Here is a 25,936-nt window from a genome sequence, read left to right on the forward strand (position 1 = left end):
GATGCTTTGGAAACTCAAGGCTAGAAATGCAATACTGTCTCTGATTCTGTGTAATGCATTCCTTATTAAATTCTGTATTTACTTAATTTATTTACTAACTTCATTGCATATCCACAACATGCAAAACCCTTAGTAAGGAGTAGGGAGCACAGGGGAATGGAAAACAGTCCTTAGAGATTTTACTGTTGAGATGTAAAAAACTGGAAAGAAAGCAGAATTGAATCAAACTCATTTCAGAGGTAACATCAGGTATATATACAGAGTGATTTGGATCTCACAAGGAAAGGAAGTTGTATCACTTTGGGTTATTTGCATTATCCACTTGTCCAGGCTAATGAAGCGATACAAATATTGGTTCCAGTTCATTCAACTCTTGATGCATTGTAGAGTTGAGGATGTCATAATTTCTGTACCCCAAATTCAGGTTGTTTTCATGTGAACCTACTGAAACTGTGAAGTCAGTAGAGTTGACCCTTGAACAGCTTGGAGGGTAATCCAGGAAAAACTTGCAGTGAGTCCCCATATCTGAGGTTCCTCCACACCGCTGGATTCAGCTGCTTATGGATCATGTAGTCCTGTAGTATTCATTAATGAAAAATTTCCACGTCTAAGTGGGCCACATGCAGTTGAAACTCACATTGTTAAGGGGAAGCTGTACTTCTCTCTGGCTTGCTAATGTCAAGTCAGAGTGCTGCAGCAAACTTAGGCTACCTCTGAACTTGACTTGTGTCTTTCAGTTTTGGATTCTTTTCGTTCCCGTGTGGTTTCAAGGCAAAATGAGAATATTACAGGTGGGGACTTCCAGAGGTCTTCAGAGTTTCCCCCTCTTGTTGGTTTTTGGATGTTATTTTACTCAGAAAGTATCCCATGTGTTTTCAGCACCACAGATGACCTTTTTTTTTTTTTTTTTAACAGTATTTCTAAAGACACTTATACACTCCTTTTATTTATTTACTTTTCCCCTTTTATTTTTTGATGATGAGCACAAACAAACTTGTCAGGTGGGCCACAAAAATGACATGAAGTGTATATCCAAATCATTGATCATTTTATGTATCCTTCTATAAATCAAATAAGCATTGGTTTTTTGGAGGATTACAATCTAAATCATACATCTGTGGAGATTCAGATTTTATGAAAGCAATTAAACTTTTCCTAATTAATACCAATGAAACCATGTAAAATGGGGGAAATGGTCTCGGATATAGGTTTTGATTTTTCTGACATATCCACTGAAAAGGCGACAGTAGTTATTTTATGTGGTTTCATGTATAACTGAAAGTAGTAACACTCATTCTGTTAATTTTCTGGGGCAATTTTTGTTTGGTGTCCAAGAAAAATTTGTGATATTCATGAATAGCGTGAGATGTTCAAGTAGAACGACAGAGAGAATCCAGACGAGAAACAGAAGATATTGCTGGACTATATTCATACACGGATTGGTTTCTGATGTTTTCTACTTAACTGTCACACTTAGAAGCTTTAGTTTTAAGTGTCGAAAGATGCACTTTTACATTTATTCCTGACATTAAACGTGAAGGATGCTGAGTGCTCTCATAGACAACAGAAGATAGTGATTCTGATTCTCTCTCTTAACAACTTTATTGAAATATATGTTGTATATATTTGATATGCCAGGAAACTCACTCATACACAGTTGTACAGCCACCACTACCTTAAGTGTTAAAACAGGTTTCTGTCCCCAAAAAGTTCCCCTGTAAGTCCATTCATTGTCAGTCGCTGTCGGTAACCCTGTGCAGCTACTAGTCTGTTTTCTGTCTGAATACCTTTGCCTTTTCTAAAAATGTCTTATAAATGGAATCATGTGCACTTGAGTCTTTTGGATCTGGCTTCTTTTATGTATCATAATGTCTTGAGGACCAGTGATGATCCTCAGGAGCCAGTTTCTCTGCCTGCTCATCAGCAGTTGATATAATCAGATTTTTTTATGTTAGCCATTCTTACGGGTGTTAAGCCATGTGTTTTTTGTTTTTTTTTTTAAACACTTTAAGGCTTTTGTTTCTGGTGAGGATCTGTACGTGTCCAAATAATCCTAATAAGGTTTTGTCCTCCATTTTGCAGATCTGAAGGCGGTAGTGCATTCAGTGGAAAATCTGAGTGTCTCACCCAGGCTCCCCGAATGAGTCACTGAACCTAGAGTCCTCATGCGTCAGTTGTAGTGACCTACTTTTGTTCCCACTCTGTCTCCCTGTGACTCTGGTCCTCTTTGTCCGCGTATCCTTGTTAGCTGTTGCTTTCTTTTGATTCTTGTGGAGTAATCCATTCTTGTGTCTCTGGGATTTTGACTGATAAAATCCAGTTGTTTCCTGCAGAGGGGTGCTGGTGTCTTGGAGAGGTAACTCTGCTCCCTGCAGTGTGCAGACCTTGGGTGGCCTTAGACCTTGAGTGGCTCGGGCCTGACTCCCAGGGTGGCCCCCTTTGACTGCACCACCACCTCGCATCCTGTCAGAGGGAGATCGGTGTCTTGCCAGAGTCTTTGGGGAGTTAAGTGAGGTGTCTTATCTAAAACAGCTAGCATTTACTAAGTACTTAGTGTGTTTTAGAGCGCCTCTTCAAATAAGGTGGTGAAAGACTGCTACCTAATGGTATGTGGATAGACACCATTCACTTGGGTTTTTTCCCTTCTCCACAATAACGAGACAGGAAGACATTCTTAAATTTATTTACAGACCAAAAAAAAAAAAAAGCCATACACCCCTAAACAGCCTTGATTTCTTCCTGTAATTGTTCTTTGGTTTGCAGCAAATATAGGCATAATAGGCATACAAGTCTGTTAGTTTTGTCTTTATCTTTTGACTTTGTTCAAGAAGACCAATCCTGTTTCTCAGCACTCATCTACTGTTTCATTTGCATCTCTCTTCAGTTTGTCCACTATAGAAGAATAAATTGTCATTGTTCTTGTTCCAAACAGGAAGCTCTCAAAAGTGCTCTTCAGGCTGTTGATAAGATTTCTGTTCTAGCAAAGCTCTGCTTTAAATGAGTGTATAATCATTTTTTGTGCTCAAGTCATCGCTTTTGTTTCTTCTCAAACTGTTTTGATTTGAAGTTCCTTTGAAGGCTGGTGGAGCTTGTACAAATACCAGCTAATGAATGACACTTAGTATTGGGCGCACCTCCTCCTCTGTTGTCGTTTGCAGTCATATCTGGTCTAAGGAGAGAACTTTCCCCAGGCAGGGTTGCAGTGTTTAATTTATTTCATGACAAAAAGTGAATTTTCATACAGGTGGTTGTCTTGAAATGCTTATATTCTCTAAAATGGTTCTTGGTCATGTTGAGTTTCCAACATAGTTCCGAACATTGTTTTTGTAACTGGAAATCTCATCTTTGTGTGGTACAGCAGCACAGGGTATCAGGAAGAAGTTGAGGTAACTTCAGAAACTAAAATCACCACCACCAAGGAGCTGTCGTAAATAACTGGAAAAATTATAAATCGAGCACCTGGAGGAGTGCGCTAGTGACTAGAATGTTCTGAAAGCTACTTGAAGTCCTTGACACTTGAGTGTGCCGGGCCACAAGAGTGCACGGAGGTTGGGAGCGCGTCCGGTGGAGAGCTCGACAGCTCACGCTTCACTTCAGCACTTTATGTGGGATGCCGTTCGGGACTTGGAGCTGTTGGGCTGGGGAGGGCCTTCGGGCCTCTCTAACTCCAACCCTTGTTTTACACGTGAGAACTTGGAGGTCCGCAGCACTGGCCTGGGACCAGCCCAGCTCTGCCCCACTGTGCTCTTTTCAGCCTTCTGCTGGAACGGCTCCTGAAGTGGGCTTGTGGAGGGGGGGAGCAGCTTTGGGTTCTGGCCGAGGAGAAACCTGCGCAGCTGGTCTTTTGTGTCATGGAGCAGGGACACCTGAGGGTGGAAAGGACTCCATGGGAGACTCAGCCTGCCCCCTCCAAGGCCACCCTGTGTGGCCTGGAAACTCGTCCAGAATGGGGTCGTTGCATGGAGCACCCTCGAGTGCTGGCTTGGCTAGGTGTGGACTGGGTCAGATTTTGAAAGCTCAGGCCTTCCAAAGAGTGGGCAAGACTCTGGTGAGACAGTTTGGTGTCTGCAAGGGTTGCTGTGAAACTTCGCTTTTCATGTTAAGTTCGTAAACTTTACAAGATCTAGATCATTTGAGGTTTTTGTGATATTTGTCGTGGACCAAGCTACTATGACATGAAAATCACAGTTTTTGCTGTGTGTAATCAAACAACAAATCAAAAATGATGTTGCTGTTTTTAATCCAACAACAGTGTGACCCAATAACAAGGCATTATATTTTGGAATGCAGGAAAGGTTCTCTCACAAATGCCTTTTCTTCAGCCTCTGCACATATTTTTTAATGTATGCATTATAATTTTTTCTAAATGCAAGACTGCTTTCCATGTTTAAATATATTCATCCCTTGATGCTTTACAGATTTAAAGTGAAGTTTTTCTGTAGTTTTCTGACTTGGCTGTTTGCTTATGGGCCAGATGACACCAGCTCTACCCCCAAAACAGTATCAATAAATGCTGGACTTGGGTTCTGAAAGGTTTAGCTCCCCAGAACTCTCTCTGCTACTGGCAGGACAAAGTGAATGGGAATATTATGGCTTAGGGAAGGAGCTCACTTGTGTGTCCTCTGCAACACAGCTGGTAGGTAGGCTCCCAGCCAGACGGGCGAACAGAGAAGGCAGGTGCCGAGCCGTTCCATTCGCGTTGAAGGCACCCTTCCCAGCAAAATGAAAGGTGCCAGAGAGAATGCGCTGGTTGATACTCCTGTATTGCTAACACGTGGTGTACTTTGAGTCCTTCTTAAACGTTAAGTCACTGGCATGGTTAACAGTAGCATTACCTAATCTTAGAGCACTGGGTTATCATGAGACAAATCTAAATGATGCTGAACTGTCTTCCAACAGAGGATCACTGATGTACCACTGTGCACGTATGGCTTGGGTGCCTGTGTGTGCGAACACACACAGTTTGCCCGTTTCACCGGCCCTTGACCTCTGAGCAGGGGAGGTTTGGGCCGAGGCCTGCTCTGTGACCGCTATCTCCCATCTTGGAGGAAGGCTGCAGCCGCTATTTCCAGAGCTGGCGCTGTTTGCGTCTGCGTCTGACTCTGACTCATGCTTCCCTAGAATTGCCCTGTGCATAATGCAGAGTCACTGTCATCATGAGCCATCCTAGGGAGAGGCTCAGTGGAAAAAGTGAAGGTGAAACAAACCTGGCTCCAGAACAGAAGGTGAAAAATACTTTTATGCTTGGTTTTGCTCAACTTCACATTGGGTTTTGGGGGAACTGCTGTAATCCAGTGGAGTTCAAGATAAAAGAAGAGAGGAAATTCGACTTGTTGCTATGAGACTCCTTGCTCTGGTTTCAAATTCTTGACTAGGAGGAGGAGAAGCCAGTAAAACACCGGAAGTAATTGTTATAGTTCATGAACATGTAGTCATGGTTTCTTGATTTTTAATTTTTTATATCAGACCTGTTTTGCAATAATACACTGTTACAGAGACGAGAGAGGGATGTATTATAAATATATGTGACCTTCAATATTCTTATTGTCTTTAAAATGATGTTCCAATAATCTTGGAGGGTGAGACACATTATTTAAATAAAGGTTAAAAAGAAAAGTATTTCTTTGTCACTCATGGTGGGAATTTTTCTGTGAAAAACTGTTAACAGCATATTTAAAAGTTACTTCCTTTTTTAAAAAGACAACTCATTATAGTAAATCTTAGTATCAGAAATAATTCAAAATTAAAATAAGTAAACAATAAAATACTGTTTGACAATAGTTCCGTTTTAACAATAGCTCAGTAGAGAAGAGTTCAGTTGTCAAGAAGGTTTACTTCCCAGGCAGTTTCCCGACTCTAGTTTTCTTGGCAAGAGAAATGTTAATCTGTTGTGAACAGACACTTTTTTTCTTCTTTTCCCGGAACATGTGTGGTTTCCATTAACTTCTCTCTCCACAGAACTTTGGAGATGGCCGCAGCTAATGCCTTGTGGGTCATCTGCACTCTTAGAAGTAAATTGAAATCATAAAGTACATTTCCTCCCCACTAGAGTCCTTCGTGGTATTGAAATCCTGTATTCACCTCTTACTAGCTTTTTTATCTTGAATAAACTAGCCTGTGTAAGCCTCAGTTTTCTCATCTGTAAAATAGTTACCGCAAAGCACTTGGCAAAGAGCTGGCACTGTGTCACTGCTCAACAACAGTAGTTATTAATGTTATTGGTGATGGGCTTTTTCAGGGCATAAAGGGCTTTTTCTTACCAGGGCATAAAGTCATTTGTCATTGGTGGTATATTAATGAGAACAGAAGGAACCGTGAGAACCAGTAAGCTAGACCAAGGAATGTAACCATGGGAGAAATGGCCCTAAGGGTGTGAGTTTTGAGCATTAGGCTGGTGTCTGTAGGACCAGCTGAAGTGTCCCCATAGTTAAGACCGAGGAGGCAGCCTCATCACTGCCCTGACAGGTCCCAGCCATACATCAAGGTGCACCTGTCTCCCACGCTGACCCAGGAGTCTGCTGTTTGGGGCCACTGCCTCAGGGAAACACTGCCTCGCATTCTGTTGGAAGTTTCCACTGGGATCCTCCAAAGAGAATTTTAGTTGACGTCATCAGGGCTGTGTTGTTGATTTGGCTTCAGGTCTTAATTAAAGTGATCTTAATTTGCAAAAAGTGTGGCCATCAAGAAATACAGTGCTTGTTGGTGTCCTGAGCTTCCAAGAAGCTTTTAAAAACAAGTGTTGAGATACATACACATATCCTATAGCTACAGAGGTCTGAGTTTGCAGTAATAGATTCTTAGGTAGACCTGGCTTGGAGTAGTAAGTTTCTCCAGGTACTGACTTACTAATAGAAACCCACCCAGACACAGAAGAAATGGGCCCAGTGTTTGTCTCAACTATGAGTAGTGGGTTGTACCTGATTTTAAAAAGGCTTATCAGAATGTCCTTGCTCATGTAAACCCAGGATCAGTATTTTTGGGGAAGAAATCTTTATAGATAAGCCATAACAGTACTTGATAATCAGATCTCATTTTCAAGTAGTTAAAAGGGTCATTGGACAAAACTCTATGGACTGACTTTGGCTTTTTAATTGCTAACGATTTAAACTCCATGTGCCCTCTAAATTATGAGCATGCTTAAATTTTTTATGGGAAGGAAAGTACTTTTTTTTAATGTAGGGTAATTTTCATGTCAGATGTTATACTAGCCAGCTTGCTCCATCAGATTATGAAGGTAGCCACTTTTATTCACCTAATCCCTCCTTTTCCCTTGTGAAGTGTATTTTAAATAGAGATGAAGGAATGAGAGAGAAAGTGGGATGGGATGAGGGGAATGAGTCATGAGAAAACGCTGTGGTCATTTTTGTTAGTCCTCCTTGACATTCTTGGAATATTCTTACCTCTGTTGACAGAGAGCAGTCAGGGTGCTGCTCAGCTGCAGGCTCAGAAGCAGTCAGGGTGGTGTGGGCCCCGTGGTGTGGGCCCCTAAGGAGGCCGCTGGAACGGTCTCCCCGTTTCCTCCCAGCAGAGCAGTGAGAGCCCCTGGAGGGATTTCTTAGGCCAAGGGGGCACCTCTCAGCCGAGAGCCACAGCAGTGTGAGGTGGTGTTTTTCAGTACTCCAAGCCCAAGCACGGGGTCTGCCAGTAGGTCTGCTGGTCACTGTGTCTCTGAGCAGAGGGAGAACAGTTTTATTGCTTTCTTCCCAGAGTAGAGGAAATGCTTAAGAGCGGTGGGAGAGCAGGGGACAAATATAGTATTTCCCTTTTCCTGCCTGAATATTCTTTTCCACAACATTTCATTTTCATAAGATGCTATCCACTTCAACTAAAAATAATTCCACACCGTTTCTATCAGATTGGCCCTCTTAACCACTTATGTACTTTTTTTTTTTTCTCCCCTCATTCAGAAACTTTTATACAGGGATGTATATGATGGTCCTAAAATGCATGTCTTCTGGCTGGGACCTTCTGTGAGTAGATGGCAGGGGCAGTCTTGTTGGCCTGGCTATGGGTGGTCAGGAAACTCCAGAGACTTTGATTAGCTTATCCTCACACTTACTTCTTTCATGACCCTTTTTCCAGCAGGGGCTGTTCCGTATGCTCGTCACCCTGGCCCTTCCAACCTTCCGTCTATGAGCCGTGTCAGCCCATGGCACTCAGACTTAGCCCCAGACCCATTCTGGTTCGGTAGTAACAGTGCCAGATGCCATCTAGTCCCATGTCCTGTTGCAGAGACGGTCCGTCATGAGTCTGCAAAGCAGAGCTAGCGAGTTTATTTAGTAGCTGCTTGGCGAAAGTTGCCTCTTTTAAGAGACGGGAGTGCAGGCGTCGTAGGTTGACTTAGGGTGTTGTGCATAGTATGCGTGATTTACCAGATTACGTTTTTCTGATTATGTAAAATTACTAAGTTGATACTGATTTTAACAAAACCTAAGTTTGAGGTAAGTGGCTTGTGTTAGATTTTAATACATGAACATAAGATTTTAATACATAAGAATTTCTGTAGTTTCTCATTTCCTAATTGCTTTGGATGTCTATTATCGTGCATAGCCTAGTGCCTGGCCTGGCTTTGCCCATTACAAAGGTCTTGCTTGTGTTTGTAGGGGGCTGGACTCTGTTCCCAGGCCCCAGCACTGCCCCCGCCGGCAGCGCCCAGTAATAAGTAAGCTACTCGTGGTTACTGGCTAATAGGGCCATGACCCGGTTTGAACTACATAATGAGGAAAGAGCAGATTTATTTGCTCCCCTTGCATGACTCCCTCCCCTCATGCTCCTTTATTATCTTTAAGAGGAAATTGAATAGCAAAATTCTGCATTCTCATAATGTTAATAGCCTGATGTCATCTTTTCCACTGTGGAGTCAAGAAAATAAGAGAGACAACCAAAACACAGATTTAACACTTTGTAGCTGTCCAGGGCTTCAACTGTAGACTCTCTGTGTGTATATGTGTGTTGTTAACTGCTTGTGTAAGGTGTAATGTACATACCATATAATTCAGTGTACAATTCACTGGTTTTTAGAAAATTTGCCAAGTTGTGCAGTCAGCACCAGAATCTAGTTTTAGAAATTTTCCATCATCTCCAGAAGATCCCCAGTGGCAATTAGCAGTCACTCCTTATCCCACCCGCCCCCCGTCTCCCAAGCACCGGGCAACCAGTAATCTACTTCGTGTTTTTATACTATAAGTTTGCCTTTTCTGGATTTCATGTCAGTGGAATAACACAGTATATGGTTTTATGTATTTGCCCCCTTTCACGTAATGTTTTTGAAGGTGCATGTGTCGGTAGTGGGTCCCTATTCCTCAGTAGTATTCTGTTATGTGGATATACCACATTTTTGTATGTCTATTCACAGGCGATGGACTTTGGGGTTGTTTCTGGTTTGGGGCTGTTTTTATCTCTAGTTGCTCAGTGGTAAAAGAATCTGACTGCACCACTGAAGACCTGGGTTCGATCCCCAGGTCAGGAAGATACCCTGGAAAAGGAAATTGCAACCCACTCCAGTACTCTTGCCTGAAGAGTTCCATGGACAGAGGAGCCTGGCAGGCTACAGTCCATGGGATTGCAAAGAGTCAGACTCAACTGTGCAACTGACTTTCAAACTTTCAACTTAAAGACTCACAGAAGTTTTTGTGTGGATATGTGTGAAGTTTTTTATTATGTTTTGGGTGGGGTTTTTTTTTTGGTGGCTATATGCTTTTAGTCCTCTTGGGTAGTTACCTAGAAGTCGTACAGTAAATTTACGTTTAACGTTTCATGAACCCGCCGGATTGTTTTCCAAAATGGTTACACCCTATTACATTCCTACCAGTGATGTATGAGGCTTCTGTTTTTTCCACATCCTTAATCACAGACCATATTTAAGGAATAACCTTAATCTTTGACTATTTTTAAAATATTCTTCTGCACAGAAGAAAGCTAGGAACAATTTTCAGGTTTTGCAATTTTTCAAACATCTTTAATAAATGTTAACTAAAATTACAGTCCTTGGTACTCTATTCTCTCTAATGTCTAGATTCTACCATCAGGCTTGGTTGTAATAGTTTGACAACTTTCCATTTTGTTTTTTTTTCTTATAAACTTCATATAAAATTAGTTTACTTTTAGAAAGGATTTTATATTTGTACTTTTCTATTTTTAGTTTCTCTTATTATTCAAACCAAAGGTTCTAAGTTTATATTTCTGATTACATACATTGTTTCAGTATAGAGTAGACACGTGTATATATAGAATCATGTTTTATGGTGCTTTAAATAATTAAATGGTAAAGTTTCTAGCTTACAGAATTAGGTAGCTTTTAAGGTTTCTTTGTTAAAAATGCAACTAAAGGATGTTTGTATAAATCTGGGCTATTTCCAGAGACCTCACAAAAGTTGTCAGGAAGAATCTGTCATATCACTTGACATAGCAGGGATTACTGTACACTTTCAAGACCAAGTGTTGAAAGTTGCTCCTTATTTTGTTTATCCTAGGTTTTGCAGGTATGTTTTATTCTGGCAGTGAGCTTATCAAATAAACTTATTTTTCTAAATAAGTCATATCATCAGTCATGACGGAGCATTCTGGTAAAACAGCCCTTGCATCATGAGTGAGGTTCATGACCACTGTTGCGTGTGAGCAGAAGCAGGAGCCTCAGAGTGCTTGTTACAGGCCCATCTGTCCTTTGAGTTTGTGATGATCCAAAGTGGCTTTTAGCAACAGCCAGGTTAAAGGTAATACTCTTCAGGGAGGGCAGGCACCTTACCTCACGAGAGGAAAAGACGAGAGGCCCCCAAGTGACAGAAGTCTGTGGGAGGGAGATAGTGGCAGAGATGCTTTTCTTATGATCTGGGCGCTGAAGAGACAACCTCAACTGAATACAATTTGCATGAATTAGTCTGGCTTCCGTAGGTGCTTCATCACTGTGGGGGCAGTTTGATGAAAGGGGGTGGTTCTCACTGGGCAGAATCACCCCCATGGGGATGATGTGGGGGTTACAGGGACTGGGGGGCTCCTGGACTTCAGTGGGTTCAGTCCAGGAGCGTTGCGTGTACAATGCCAGCAGTTTGCAGCGTGGCAGGGAGTCACGCTGCCTCCCACAGTCTCCAGGTGTCTGCTGGAGAGTCACCCAGGTGAGAAATCTGTGTCTAAGCCTTAAGCTCTTTCATATACACAGCTTTAATATTTACTGAATTACCTAGGAATGTAAGTGCCAGGTAAATCTGGAAAGATTGTGTTTTGTTGAATTTTCCCAAGAGTTGTTTGCCATTTCAGAAAATCCTGCCATCAGTGGGAATGCTTTTGTATCTGAGTAACTACACCACACACCTGCTTAGTTTGTGTTAATAGCGCTGCGTTTATGGGGATTCCTCAGGCCTCTCAATGCTTCACTATGCCTTACAGGGTACTGAGGCTTGAAAATACTGAAATCTGAATGAATGCATTCTGACAGACTTTCCTTTTGATTCTCCTTTGTGTCAGAGATAAGGCATTCTGTTAAGGTCTCCCCATGTGTGTTATGTGACTTACAGTATTGCAGAATTTCATTTCAGGATAGTTTTAAAAGTGAGGCATTGTTTCTGATGCCATGAGAGCCATGGGCTCCAAGTTGTGATAGGCTTTTGGTCCACATTACCAAAATATGAAATGTCTGTGTGTGTGTGGAGGGAAGGGGCCGAGGTGACGGGGCAGCAGCCGCTCTCAGACAATGCACATGGAGCAGAGCGTCCTGGTAAGGGGGAGGTGCTTGCGTGTCTTTGGTCTGTGCTCCTTTATATAAACTGATTCTCTAATGGGCCTGTGGTATTCCCTAGGATGCAGCCTTCTGTACTTGCTGCCTTCCCCGATGCAGAGTCATCCCTGTCACTGTCCTCTAAGTGGGGAAGCGGTGATATCAAGAGGCCAACCACATACTTCTGGGAAGAGACGTGGTTGGGAGGTGTGGAGCAGAGAGGAGAGTGAAGAATGAAGCTGTCAGGCTTCATGATAACATGACTGAATTCCTTAGGGGTGTTGCACAGACTCAGACCTCAGATCGTTTTACCAGTCTCAACTTTCCTGGCCTTTGCCTTTTAGGAGGTGTGTGTGCCTGACAGGAGCCGAGCCCCATCGCCACCCCCGACCCCAGAGCCACAGCTTCCACAGGCTGTTTTCTCAGTGCCCTAGTGGTCGGCACGCTCAGGCGTGAGCGCCCTTCTCCCTGCGCTCTGCATTTCTCCCGCCTGAGCTCCCAGCGCCCTCCCGAGCCCGTGGACGCCTGCCCACCCTCCGATCACTGCTCCAGGCAGCTTGGCCTCAAGCCATCCACTCCTTCACCACAGGGTTTGAGAGACCCAGCATTTTACTGGCTGTTTGGGCACTGATCAGCTTGTAAATTTTTCTAAGAATGTTCTACTCCTCCATGTATCTGTTATTGATATTTTGGATGTTTCAGTGATTATAAACACCTCTAGGAGCTTATCAGGGAACATGGTAAAGAGGGAAAAAGTGAATTCAGCCATATCTCGGGAGCTATTGAGAAAGGTTTACTCAGGGAGTAAAGGGGCAGGAGGTTGGAATGAACTTTAATTTGGTTTTATTTGTGATAACCAAGCCCCTGTTAACATAAAAAGCTGAGTTTCCACTAAACCTTAGCGTGTGCCTCGGAGAGTCCCTTGCTAAAGTCTGGGCGACACCTCAGGCTGGCATGGACTACAGCATGCCCAACAGGGAGGATTCAGTGGCCTCCATGTTCCACCAGGTCATGCTGCTCAGATTGTGGAAATCTGGTTTGAATGCCAAGTTGACTGTTGCAGCCATGGTGTGTTCCAGTTTCTGCCCAGGATAACTCAGTTTTGTTTTCTGGTGTGGCACCTTTCCTGTTTTTCGATTTCAGCTAGGTGTATTCAGGCCTGGCCTTCCAGTTTCAAACAAACCATGAGTCAAGGAAATTAACAATTTTTTTTCTCATAATAAAAGTGATACTATTACAGAAAATATAGGAAATCTAAGAAGGTGTAAAGAAGAAAATTGAAAACTACTGGTAATCCAGTTATCCAGAGAGCTACTTACTCTTAATATTTTGGTATTTGTCCTTTAAATCTTTTGGTGGAAATAATTATTAAAAAAGAATGAGAGCATGTTTTTTATTTGTCACTTCTACTTTGTGACTTCCAAGGTGGTTCATTCAGATTACTGTTTTGTTTTGTTTTTTTAATTCAGTGATTTTGAAATGCTGTGTGGAAAGATCTTTACTTGTCATAAAAGATGACTTGATTGACGAATACTGGAATCAGCATTTAACTGCAGCCATAGTCCTGGCTTTCTCTAGGACTTGTATACCTTAATTAAATCCATTTGAAAACAATCCCCAGTGTACTGGAGTAAACTTTTGTAAATGCAGACTGTAATCTGATAGGACTATCTCCCGAATGGATGGTTGGACTCAGTGATGAGGGCCTGTGGATGCCTCCTTTTACCTTTGACTTTCTGTGTCTGACAGTCGATGTTAAAAGTGCCAGCAGAGTGCTGTTTTTCCTCTTCTTCTCTCAGTGTGAATCAAACTGACATCCGTTTCAAGATCTGAGGGTATGCTGCCAGCTTGCCTCGTGACTTGTGTGACTTGTGTGTAGTCACAATATGGAAATTATGGAAGATGAGCCTCTCTGTTCAGCAATTAACTGTGAGGCTATTTCTGTTCTACTTTAAGAGTTATGGTGAAATTGATACTCTCGACTTATTTCTAAAGAATATGCAGTTACACAATGGTCTCCTGCTTTCTGGCTTTTATTAAAATGCAAATAGTCTTTTTTTTTTTTTTTTAATGCAAATAGTCTTAACTTCAAAGTAGCATAATTGAATCCTGAAAGGGGTTATTACTCTGATGTTTTGCTACTTCTTTGGTATTTTTGTTTTATCTTCTGGCCAGGCTGGCTTTTCTGACCCATCTTGCTCTCTACATTGGTGAAGACCCCTCCTGGTGAGGTGTGGTTCCAGGCCGGTGGGGAGTGTGGTGTTTGCAGCCCCCAGTTCATCTCTGCAGTGTGCAGGCACGCACAAGCGAAGTAGTGTTAGCACACACAGGTACATGGCAGATGCATGTTTGTGTGGGTGAGGAGCAGTCATTGTTTTGGCAATACATTTCTCTTCATTTACCTGTATTGACTTCAATGAAATGGAGTCAGTGCTTCTCTCTGTATTTGTTCTTCATGCATCTGCTCTTCTTAGTTTAAGAAGAACGTCGTGAAGCTTAAGTAGGCTGCTTTCCCTCACAACACCCAGTAACAGAACATGTTGGCCCTGTTCCACGTGTTCCCAGAGAACCAGAACGTGGTGTCAGGTAGGTCTCCACCTGATAATGAGGAGGAAATACGTTCCTCAGAGCAGCTTTTTGTAGAAGCATATACCTGACTGATACCTCACCATCCATCAAAGGCCGGGAACACAGCCTGTGCTGATGCCCTGATGGTGGCCCACAGGTGGAGCTTGAGGTCTGAACTGCGTGCTCCTGAAGATGAAAAGGGACCTTTGGGACTTACTCCCACGAGGCACCAGAGAGCTGCTGAACCTCAACTCTGCATCCTCTTTCAGCGCAAATTCCAGAGGGTGGGAGAGTTATTACATAAACTCCCTCCGCTCTCACTGGATCATGTCTTTAGGTTCGCTTTTCAAAATGTGCCTCAGTTCAGGCAGGTGAGCGCTCTCTGCTCCCGTCTTTCAGCGTGTTCCCGTGTATCTTGAGGGTCTCCCATTTGTCAGCTGTGTGCCACAGCCGAGGGGCTTTGATGTTCCAGACCCCAGCCCTTCTTTTGATTACATGTGTTTGTGCTGAAGACCTCTTCTTCCAGTGTTTACAGGGGGACGTGAGTGAGTTGCTGAGTCCCCTGTGGTTTGCTACACTTTGCGGTTCCTCTCATCCTGCTGTATTAAGCATAACGTGGAAAGTGGCCTGATCAGAAGGCACATGTTCCAGCATCTCACACTAACGTGAGGGGTCCGGGAAACCTCTGGTGTGACTTGGAGCAGGCCTGCAGACGCCCTTTGTCTCATGTGTCCAAGAAGACACTGCTGGCCCTGACTCGCTGAGTCCAGCTGCTCGTAGCGTGCTGTCCTTTTCGGCCGTGCCTCCTGGAGCTGTGGTTACACCTCCTGGCCCTCTCGGAGTACTGGGCTGGCCAGCGCTGCACCGGGGGCCGGCGGGTGCAAGGGAGCCATTCTGGGCCTAGCGGTCTGTTTGACCTCACGCGGCCAATCAGGAGGCCTGTCCCTTCAGGACCAGAGAGGACTTTGCTTCTGGGGAGATGAGGCAGGCTTTACGACACTGTCTTTAAAACATGCCTGTCAGATTTGTTTGATATAAGTAAGTTTTGCTGTTCAAAGGTGCTTCCATTGACTCAGAAGCTGCAGGGTGAAATTGAGAAGTGTTTTTCTGTGTCTTTGGGGGAGCGGTGAAAGGCAGCAAGGTTCACCTTCACCTTAGGTGTCCAGTGGGACTGGTCAGAGGTCCGCTGGGTAGGGTATGTGTGTGCTCCTGTGTATAATGGGGAGAAGGGTTTTCTAACATTGGGCCAAGTGCTCGAACACTAGAGTTCATTTTAGAATGGTTATTTTTGCTATTTTGGGGATACCCATATAACTTCCCAGCAGATTGGAAACTGCAGCTGGAGGCACACCTGACTTGGTTGACTTCAGCCAACTCAGATAGCTAAGAATAGCCCCATGCCTGGGTGCTGTTAATCTCTGAGGGAGTTCTCTATGCCCAGATCGTGGACACTGGTGGCTGGCACAGTTGAGGTGCCATCTCGGCGTGTCCTCATTTCACCTCTTCTTTTGATACCTTTGTTCTTCATTCTGCTCCTAGTCTCTCCTCCGGGTGCCAAGTGCCCAGCCTGTGTCTCCATTCTCGCCTTTGGTCCCTGCAGCAGCTCACGCAGTGACTCCTCCCCTGTTTCTGAACCTCCTTGTCCAGCTTTCCTCTCCTTCCGGCCTTGTTACTTTGGCTCATCCTTCTTCCATAGGTGCTGTGGTGAGCCATGAGAATTGATGGTTTACCTGTGTGGTCCTCTCCCCATTTGTCAGTGACTCTTCATGTTAAATGAGATTCACTGAAGGTACAATTCTCTGACTCAAAGTGCCCCTCTTCTTGAAAATAAAATGTTAGGTTAATTATATGATAATATAGTTAATAATAAATTAAATCTAGTTAATATGCCTTTCACCAAAAATACCACATCGGGAATTTTTGACATTTAGAAACATGAGCTTTGCATTGAGTCTTTGGTGAGAGTCAGCAAATCACAATACTGTTTTTTTGTTTTTATTTTGTGACATTTCAGAAACAATATCATGTAGGCAGAAGTTAAATGCCAGAAATCTCATGTGTGAGCAATTAAATGTTGTATACTGTAAATAGAAATTTATCATATCAAATTACATTATGTGCTTAATCAAATGGAGGCTTTAAAATTTTTGTATGTTGTTCTCTGCCCCTGTTTTGCTGTCAGCTGGGTCAGTGCAGTGAAACTATCAAAAGTGAGAGAATTGCTTTCTAAATGACATGTTGAGGCCATGTCCCCACTTTGTCCTCTATTAGAAGTTTGGTCTGGATTCCTGCAGGGTACGTATTTGAAAGCTATATTTTTCAGATACATGTGAAATGTAATCAATATTCTTACTTCATGCTGAAAGCCAAAATGCATGCAGCAGTTATTTTAACTTTATTCTTAACTATCCTTTTGAATAGTAGCTTAGGTATCTTCATAAGGGGGATCTTTGACAAACAAAAATATGTCTAGATACTCACTAAAAACATACTTTATTCCCCCATTTTCTCCCTTCTTACTATATAGGTGTATTTGATGGAATAACCTCAGGATATCCAAGGAAAAAGCTGGTAAATGCAAATTAAGTACTCTGACACAGACATAAGAGAATTTGAGACCGTGCTCCTTGTGACTTGGAAATTCTAAATGGGGCATACATGGCATAAGGATTGAGATTGAAACACTTTGAAAGTAAAGAGCTAGTCTTGAGATTATCTTGCTGTTGTTTAGTTGCTAAGTCGTGTCTGGTGTCTGACTCTGCGACCCCATGGACCACAGCCCACCAGGAATCCTCCGTCCATGGGATTTCCCAGTCAGGAATACTGGAGTAGATTGCCATTTGCTTCTCCAGAGGATCTTCCCGACCCAGGGATCAAACCCAGGTCTCTGGCTTGACAGGCAGATTCTTTGCCGCTAAACTACCAGGGAAGGCCGCTTGAAAGTCTTTGTTTTTTGTTTGTTTAGTTGCTCAGTTATGTCCCACTTTTTTGCAACCCCGTGAACTGTAGCCCACCGTCCATGGGATTTCCTATGTGGATATTAATAATTTTGTCCTTAAGCCACACATTGAATCAGTTGTTATGAGCCAAAACCTAAAGGTGCTTATTTGGAAGATGTAAATATCCTTGTGTTTTTAATGGAGAAAGGTTGGAACAATAATGCTTTCAATTCTGATCAGCTGACCATCTTTGACTTGACATGAACCACACTGGGATAAAGGATATACTGTTTCAGTGATGTAATATGAACCTCTAGAAAGAGGAGCTTGACAGGCAGGCTTTGCTGCCATTCTCTTTCATGACTGGGTTGGATTGAGTGGTACTATTTGGTTTTATTGTTATCAACCTGGGATTGAAGTGGAAAGACACCCTGTACACATAGCATTTCATTTAATAGTTTGGAAGGAAAACATTTTTAACAATAACCACATAGCACTTTTCTCCTGAAACTGTGGACATCAACTGTTGGCATATGTGAAAAGTCTGCTCCAGCTCTGCGTCTCCTAGGAGCATCCAGTGCCCAGAGTCAGCCGTGTGACTGAAGTCGGAACATCTTGAATTAGCTAAGCAGTAGTGAAACTCTAAGGAATCTCCTTTATATTGGTGATTTGCTCTTCTCTGTACGAATTGCTTTGACACCAGATTCAGAGAATGTTTTTTAAAGAAATCACTCGTGGTACAGCTTGTCTGTCAATATAAGCAGGTACCCGCCCCTCTTAATTTGTGCTGTCAACGTGTCATATGCTTCACTTCAGACAGGAGCGCAAGACTCCTGATTGTAGACCTCTAGGAGAAGCCCCTGTGGTAACTCTGGTCGCATTGAGTTTTCTTGAATACAAAGGATTATACAAATACTTGTGTTTTAAATCTCCCTAGATTTTTGCCACCTAGTGACTGAGATGTCTTTACAAATCCCTGCTGTGTTTAAGAGTTCTTTTATGAGGATGTACACATATATGATCCTGTGTGAGCACCTCTTGAAGCCTAAGGTTGAGCCCAGTTGCCATCTCCCAGTGACCTTGCTTGCTTTTTCAAGATCTTACCACTGATTTCTCTGATTTTTGTTGTTTAGTCGCTAAGTTGTGTCCAACTCTTTGTGACCTGGTGGACTGTATCCCGTCAGGCAACTCTGTCCATGGGGTTTCCCAGGCAAGAATACTGGACTAGATTACCATTTCCTTCTCCAGGGGATCTTTCTGACTCAGAGATCGAACCCAAGTCTCCTGCATTGGCAGGTGGATTCCTTACCCCTGAGCCACCCAGGGACACTTAAAAAATTTAGCTATTTGAAAATATGAAAATAAAATCTCTTTATTTTATTTTTGAAGTTATAATTTATAAAGATAGAATTTATCTGGTAGGTCCTACTTTCTTTTAATCTTTGCCTATGGAAAAAAATTCTAAATTTTAAATAAATTCCTAAGAGTAGCACTCTTAAAATGACAAGAATCATAATGGAAGGTGGGGGAAGGTCTTTCATCCTTTATAAAGGTATTTAATCTTTTTTTGAAAAGCTTTCCTTACTCCTTAATTATCTTAAATATTGGCCATAAAACAAAATATGTATTTTCTTGCTCTTAAAAAAGAAAAGTGTGGCATTGCATTCTTTTCAGCAGATGTCACAATGGTAGGGAATTATTTTTCAGTGTGGGGAAAACATCGTAGTCGGTTCCAAGTGTCACCAGGCATGATAGAACTCAGATGGAAGAAAGCTGTCGCCACGAGTCCCACGTCTGACCTCGAGATTCTAGGCTTGCAGTCAGCCGAGTGGGGGCTGTGGGTTTTGGAGCCCTGTGATCTTGTTCTTCCAGCCTGACCACGAGCTTGTCCTTGCATCAGTGCCTTGAGTGTCTTCTCTTGCCTGTTCAACTATTAGGGGATCAGATGCTAACTGCGATTTGGCAAGATGTACCTTCTCAGTGTGCCGCTTGCAGAGAGTGGTAGCACCTTTTGGACGTTTCATTTGCAGCAGATAACGCTGCTTTTTAGTGTGAACATCACAGAAGTAAGAGGTGTCTTGAGTGGGCATGAAAACTGCAGGAGAACCCATAGAGGCTTTTGAAGCGTTTTACCAAAAAGACCTCAGAGCACTGATGGTAGTTTAGTTTGGGTAGAGGTAACTGTTTTATGACGTTTTAGGAATAACATTTTTTGTCCACCTTTTAGCCTTTATTGTGACTTTTAAAAGAGAGGGAAATTTTCTTTAACAACCTCTAACCACTTGAAGAATTGTTTATTTTAACCAGAAGTCTTCCTTTGTTATTTTACCCAGAAAGCTGATTAGAGTTCACTAATAGAAAATGATTGTACAAATAACCATGAAAAATATTTTTGTCCTTGGCACCTGAAGTCATTCTCAAAGTATTGCCTCGTTTGGTTATGAAGTGTGTGCAGGGTTTTATTGTTTGAGATGATATTAAAAAACAAAACACAGTGTCTCAGCACCAAAACCTGATGAACTCACGTGTTTTCCAAGGAGTTTAGCTTGCATTTTTCCCCTTGAGGTAGCCACATTTCTCTTCCACCCCTAATTTTGTGGAGTAAGTAAAGCGTAACCTTTGTTCTGGGCATAGTTTCTTCTAGGAGATTGCTGGAGAACTGAATAAAGAATGTTTTAGGAGTAATTAACTGTCCAGTTTACTAAACTAAACAGGAAACTCCATGAGCTCTGTTCATTCCTCTCCACCTGCTCTCTGTAGGCTTTCGGACACTCCTGGAGAAAGGAAGCGATTAGTCCTGAAAACTATGGCAACGTTATAAGTGAGTTATTTAAATTGTGTGGCCTATTACCTGGCAGGTCAAGCTAAGAAATTCCTAAGGGTCAGTGTCTGTCCACTCTCAGATAAAGTGATCCTGACCAACTTTCTGACTGAGCCCCCATTTACACAATGTGACCATGACGTGTGTTGACACGGTGGGAAGGTTGGCATGTCAGACGTGTACCAAATGCATGGTGCTCCTTGGATGGAAGTTTCTCAGGGTGGGAGATGCCTCTAGAGTGAGAAACCTTCCATCTATTTATCCATCCATTTGTCCATCCATGCTCCATGCAAAGCAAGTTCTTTACTACTTAGACCTCGTTCTCCCAAATCTGAAGCTACACACACTGTCCTGATCGTGGGGGTGTATAGGAGGAAGGACGCTCATTTCTTGAAGATGAAGTGCCTTCAAGCAGAACAGAAAGACATACTGATTTCTCTCCAGTTTTATACAAAGCAATGGTGTAACTAAACCAAACTCTCTGGAAAACTAGATATGATTAATCTTTAATGACAGGCTAGATGGGAATGAGCCCAACCTAGAGTGTAGTTGGGGAAACATACCATTTCCAGCAGCTTCATTTAGTGTGCATCCAGGCTGTGAATTCTTCTGTGCTTTGGTTTCTAGGCAACTTACACAAATTTTAAATCTGAATATAAAACACATATACTCTTCCCCCAGACAACAAATAAAATTATAGACAGCTTAATGATATAACCTCTGTTGGCCACAATTCTCTGTAACTACAGCGGATAAATCCAGGCAACTGACAATTTAAGAGATTCTGGTAGTTAAACCTAGGAAATGAAGACAAAGCAGCTGTAAATAACTCCGTTTGTTGTGAAATGCTCTTTTTTCAGTCCAAGCAAATCATGGGTATTCTACTTTTGAGATCCCCTGAAAGAGAATTTCTTTTCTGGTACTTTTTAATTAGTCCTGTATTAAAATTCTTAGAAGTTATAGATCTTGTTATAGCCAGCAGAGAGCTCAGTGCTTAAAGGGGTACTGGATGAATATTGACTTCATTGCTGTCCCACAGTCATTTTTTCCTGTAGAAGCTCTTTGGACTCAAATATTTTAAGTATCCAGTTCTGAACGGACAGGTGCTCGCCAGTGCCTCGCCTGCCATGAGAAGGGAGATGTTAGGAGCAGTCCCACTGTCCAGGTGGTTTAATGCTGCTGTTGGAAATTTAACCTTGAAGATAACCTTGGTTAGCTTATAGAAGAGGTGGATTTAATATGGTTGCCTGTAAATTTAGCAGTCTAAGTGATCTTGTTAAATTAGGCACTGTTTAAATTCACATGGAGAAGTTATTGTGGATCTACTGGATGGACGGAAGTCAGTCAAATGGAACACCTGTGGGTATGTGTTCAGTGCCTTTAAACATTTAATAGGTGGTGGCAGGGAGGGCTAGGAGGGGATCAGGCAGGCCACTTTATATGCTTCTGGAGTCTGCATTTTGAACGTTGCAGATCAATTGAAACAGGTCCAAATAAAAATATTGTGGGGATAAAAAAACCCTTTGAGATAAGATTTTAAAAATTGGATTTGTTCCGTCTAGTAATAGCAGTGTTCAGAGCTCTGGGGATGAGCCGGCACCAGACTTCTAACCTCTGTACCTGAAGGCAAGTGATTCAGTGCCTCTGGGCTTGAAACTCCCCTGTAATGGGGAAGCCAGACATCCTGCCATCTTTACCTTTATTCCTCTGCTCAAAGGAGGTGGTCACAAGTTGTTCTTCACTTTCATAGCACAAAAATTAAGTGACTGTAATTACATTGGCAGGTTTAAGAATGATACTTTTATGAATAATAAGTCAATAATATACTGTGCTACTAATAGAAACAAGTCCATGTACTTTTACATGGTTATCTTCAATGCTAATTTTTCATGGCTTCACCAAAAATGAGACCACAGTTTAAAGCAAGTCCTCTCTTACCAGCGAAACACAGCATTTTACTTAAGAAATACTTCTCTCAAAAGCTTCAGGGCAAGCTGTACAAACAGAAACAACTTAGGAGTTTGCTAATTCATTTGTCCCTGCTATGGGCATCATGCTTGTTTATAGATATGTAAACATTTATATACTCATTCATTTCTTGTGTTACTGGTTTTAAGAAATCTTTTAAATAGCCACAGACGTTATTTATTGTCAAGAACAATGATTTGTGATGGCAGATTAAATAAGATTGTTGACATTTTTTAATTCAGATTTTGTAAAAACAGTTTTCAGGATGTTAATTTTTTTATAGTGACTGCATGATTGATAATTTCCTTTTCCCACAGAACTAAAGCATGTTAAAGATGCTATTTTAATTTAATTCTCAGATTATAATAAGAATAGCATTAGGGGCATGTAAGAGGAACTAGAAGGAGAGTATGGGACTTCAGTAGGGGATCGAGGAGCACAGTGTCAGGCGACTTTGAACTGAGAGCTTCAGCAGTGGGCTCTGCTTCCCCAAGCCTCTTCCTACAGGCTTGCATCTACATTGATAGGAGTGTATGAAATCAAACGGCCATTACTTTCCTGTCCTTTGTAAAAATTTAATGCCCAGCCTCTTTAGTCTGCATTTTATTTCACCCCCTTTAGAATATAGCTGCCAGAAATAGTTTTCCGAGAACTGGAGACCAAACAGGGCTGTATATCATGATGTGCAATTCTGCCACTAAAATTGGCAATCAAATACAAAGTCAAGTTTAGCTTCTAGCCTTAGACCATTGTAAGCCACATGATAAGCACCTTTTTCTAAACGAGAAAAAGGTCAGAAGTGCAGGCCCAGCAGTGTTTCATCTGGGGTTACTTCCCATTGCCTGAAGCACCACATTTTCCAGTCCTGCCCCAGATCCCATCTCCATTCCTGAAATTAAAGGGGAGAGCAGAGGTGTATTCCTCCCACCCGTCTCCTTCGCTGGTCTCTGACCACATGCTCCAAGAGACGCCTGTTGGTGCTGCAGACTTTCTTGTCCTCTGCCGCTTGCATGTTCGTGGAGGTGGGGCCATCTGTGCACCACAGAACCACCCTCAGCTCAGCCTCCTCTTGAAAGGGTGCAGTAACTTAATTTTGAATGATCCCATCTTCTCTCATGCCATTTCATTTCCATAGGCAGTAATGCCAGGTGAGAGTGAAAGATACAAAACACATCCGGGTGAGGAATGATTGGGGAAAATGGCTTTTCTAATGTAAGACATAGTAAGGAATTGTACTTAATTGCTCAGTGAATTTACCTGGAAAGATAAGTCTGTTTAATGGTTTTCCTTTGGAAAAGGTAACAGTGTGAACTTTGGAAAACATCCTAATCAGGCTGTTCTCTGACAAAGTTTCTGCACAATGGAAAAAGAATACCGGTGTTGATCTTGAGAATGTGTGGGTTGTTCCAGCCTCTTTCCCTTTCCTTTTGCTACTTACACACTTTGTCAAGCTCCTCAAACCAAAAGGTCCTCTGCCATTTAGGACCTTAACCAGGTTTAACCTATGTGAATGAAACACTTAGGGGCAAAGGAAGACCCTGTTAGCAGCAGTAACATGCCCCCTAAACAGTGTAGGAGATGGCCTCCTGAAAAGATTGATTCATTCTACAGAAACAGAAAATAAGGGAAAACTATTCATAAATAAGAGTGACTTTTAAACCAGTTATGTAATAATGTAAAATCTGATACAACCAGATTGTAATTGCAGTTCGGTGTATTCAGAGTCCATGTGTATAGTGTTTGTGTGTCTGTGTTTGGGGGAAGGGGGAATGACACTTTAAAAATTAGAGTAAACTGGCCTGTGATCTCACCATATGTGTTGAATTGAACACAACTCTTCTGCATTTAATGAGGACTTTAGCCTTTAGGGGTAAATAAAACATCTCTAAACAGAGATGGCCTGAATATTTTTTACTGGCTGTAATAATTAAAGCCATGAAAAAGGTGGTGGGGTTATGTTACTTATTAACTTGAATCGCTCCTAGATTTGATCAAGACGTGGTTGCGTATGGCGCTTTGTTTCATGTTTGTCCTTTGTTTCATTGACATGCTCTGCCCTGGCCTCCGTGGCACTATAAAAGCAGCCAGGCAGTTAGGAAGCAGGCCCAAAAGGGCTTTCAGACCTCCTCTCCAGCTGTCTTCTTTCTCATCCCACCCCAATGGCCCCACAGACTTTGCAGCCACTAGAAATGAGCCTGAAATCCCCCCATAAAGATGTGTACTTGCGCAGAGGTGAGAGGAGGAACTTGGAAGAAATCTTCTCCCTTAGAAGATTAGAGTTCAGGTATAGCTAAGAGATTTTAAAGATTGCTTTCATTTTCCTCACATGTTGAGCCAAACATTAAAAAGCAGTGAGGTTGATTATGAGAGGAACTTGGAACCCAGATGTATTAGTTTTCTATTTCTGCTATAACAAATTACCACAAATCCAGTGACTTAAAACAACACAGATTTATTGTCTTACAGTATCTGGAGGTCAGACATCCAAGTCAGTTTCACTCGGTTAACATCAGCTGTCATCAGGCCTTTGTTTCTTTCTGGAGGCGTTAGGGAAACATTCGTTTCCTTGACTTTTCAGCGTTTTGAGGTCCCAGCATTCCTCCACTTTCAAAACTAGCAAGGTTAGGCTGAGTCCTTCTCATGATGCCATCTCTCTGATTGTCTCTTTCCCCCCTCCCTTCCTCACGTACAGGGACCTTGTGATAGTATTGGGCCCTCCTGGACCATCCAGGATCATTCCCTATCTTTAGGTCAATTGATTAACAATGTTAATTTCCCTTTGCCATGTAACCTAATATAGTCACAGGTCCTAGGGATTCGGACAAGGCTGCTATCCTGATTGGCTTCCCAGGTGGCTCAGTGGTAAAGACTCCGCCTGCCAACACGGAAGACATGAATTCCATCCCTGGGTCAGGAAGGGATAGCCCCTGGAGAAGGAAATGCAACCTGCTCCAGTATTCTTGCCTGGAGAAACGCATTGACAGAGGAGCCTGGCTGACCATAGTCCATAGGATCACAAAAGAGTAGGACACAGCTGAGCGTGTGCACACACGCACGTGCACCCACGGTGTCCTGCTTCCTAACCCAGAGAATGTTGATAATGTAAAGGGTAAGTGAATTGGGGAGCTCAGAAGGTTGGGTAGAAGACAAATACAGGGTGTGCTAGAAATGGTTTTTTAAAGCTTCTTTTACAGTTTTGTATAACTACTATCAGGAAAAATACACATACACAGAGACACACACACACTTCACACACACACACTTCACACACACACACACACACACACACACACACACACACACACACACACACACACACACACACACACACACACACACACACACACACACACGCTTCCCTGGTGGCTCAGACAATAAAGAATCTGCCTACCAATGCAGGAGACCTGGGTTTGATCCCAGGGTCAGGAAGATCTCCTAGGAAAGGGAATGGCTACCCCCTCCAGTATTCTTACAGGCGAATTCTCATGGACAGAGGGGCCTGGCAGGCTACAGTTCTGGGGGTTGCAAAGAGTCGGACTGAATGACTAACACTTTCATATGCTTGTACACACACATATATGCTATAACACAATGGAAAAAAGTTATTTAATAATTTTTGCTTAAGTTGGGTTTTATTTTACTATAATATCCAATATTACTGCTGAATATAAAAAGAAATTTTAAGTGTGACAGCCAAATAATTTATAATTTTAGATTGGGGGAAATTGGCATTTCTTTATTCCAAAGAATGATACAAGTATTATAGTTTCATTAACTTAATTAATGATGTTTTGTGAACATTTTTGTGCTATAATTTGTTTTTATTAACATAGCTTCAAAGGAAAATCTCCAATAAAAATGATACTCTATTTTTAACACTATAAACATCCTGTTTAGTGTGCACATCTGTTAAAATTTTATGTAGTTTTA

The 25,936-nt window shown here is 42.3% G+C and overlaps 1 protein-coding gene across 14 annotated transcripts in view; it reads left to right on the forward strand.

Moving 5' to 3' along the window:
- The window catches only part of LOC122431703 (aminopeptidase O (putative)), a 392,534-nt gene that overhangs the window by 324,017 nt on the left and 42,581 nt on the right, over positions 1-25,936 (forward strand). For 2 of the 14 annotated variants that reach the window (XM_043453083.1, XM_043453084.1), the window contains exon 14: positions 12,055-13,773. The exons of the other annotated variants lie outside the window; for them this stretch is intronic. In XM_043453083.1, the coding sequence (XP_043309018.1) occupies positions 12,055-12,144 (90 nt within the window). In that variant the 3' untranslated portion in view covers positions 12,145-13,773. Of the gene's footprint in view, positions 1-12,054; positions 13,774-25,936 lie in introns of those variants that run through there. 14 annotated transcript variants of the gene reach the window in all.

Source organism: Cervus canadensis, chromosome 30, assembly GCF_019320065.1.
Source record: "Cervus canadensis isolate Bull #8, Minnesota chromosome 30, ASM1932006v1, whole genome shotgun sequence".
Taxonomy (NCBI): domain Eukaryota; kingdom Metazoa; phylum Chordata; class Mammalia; order Artiodactyla; family Cervidae; genus Cervus; species Cervus canadensis.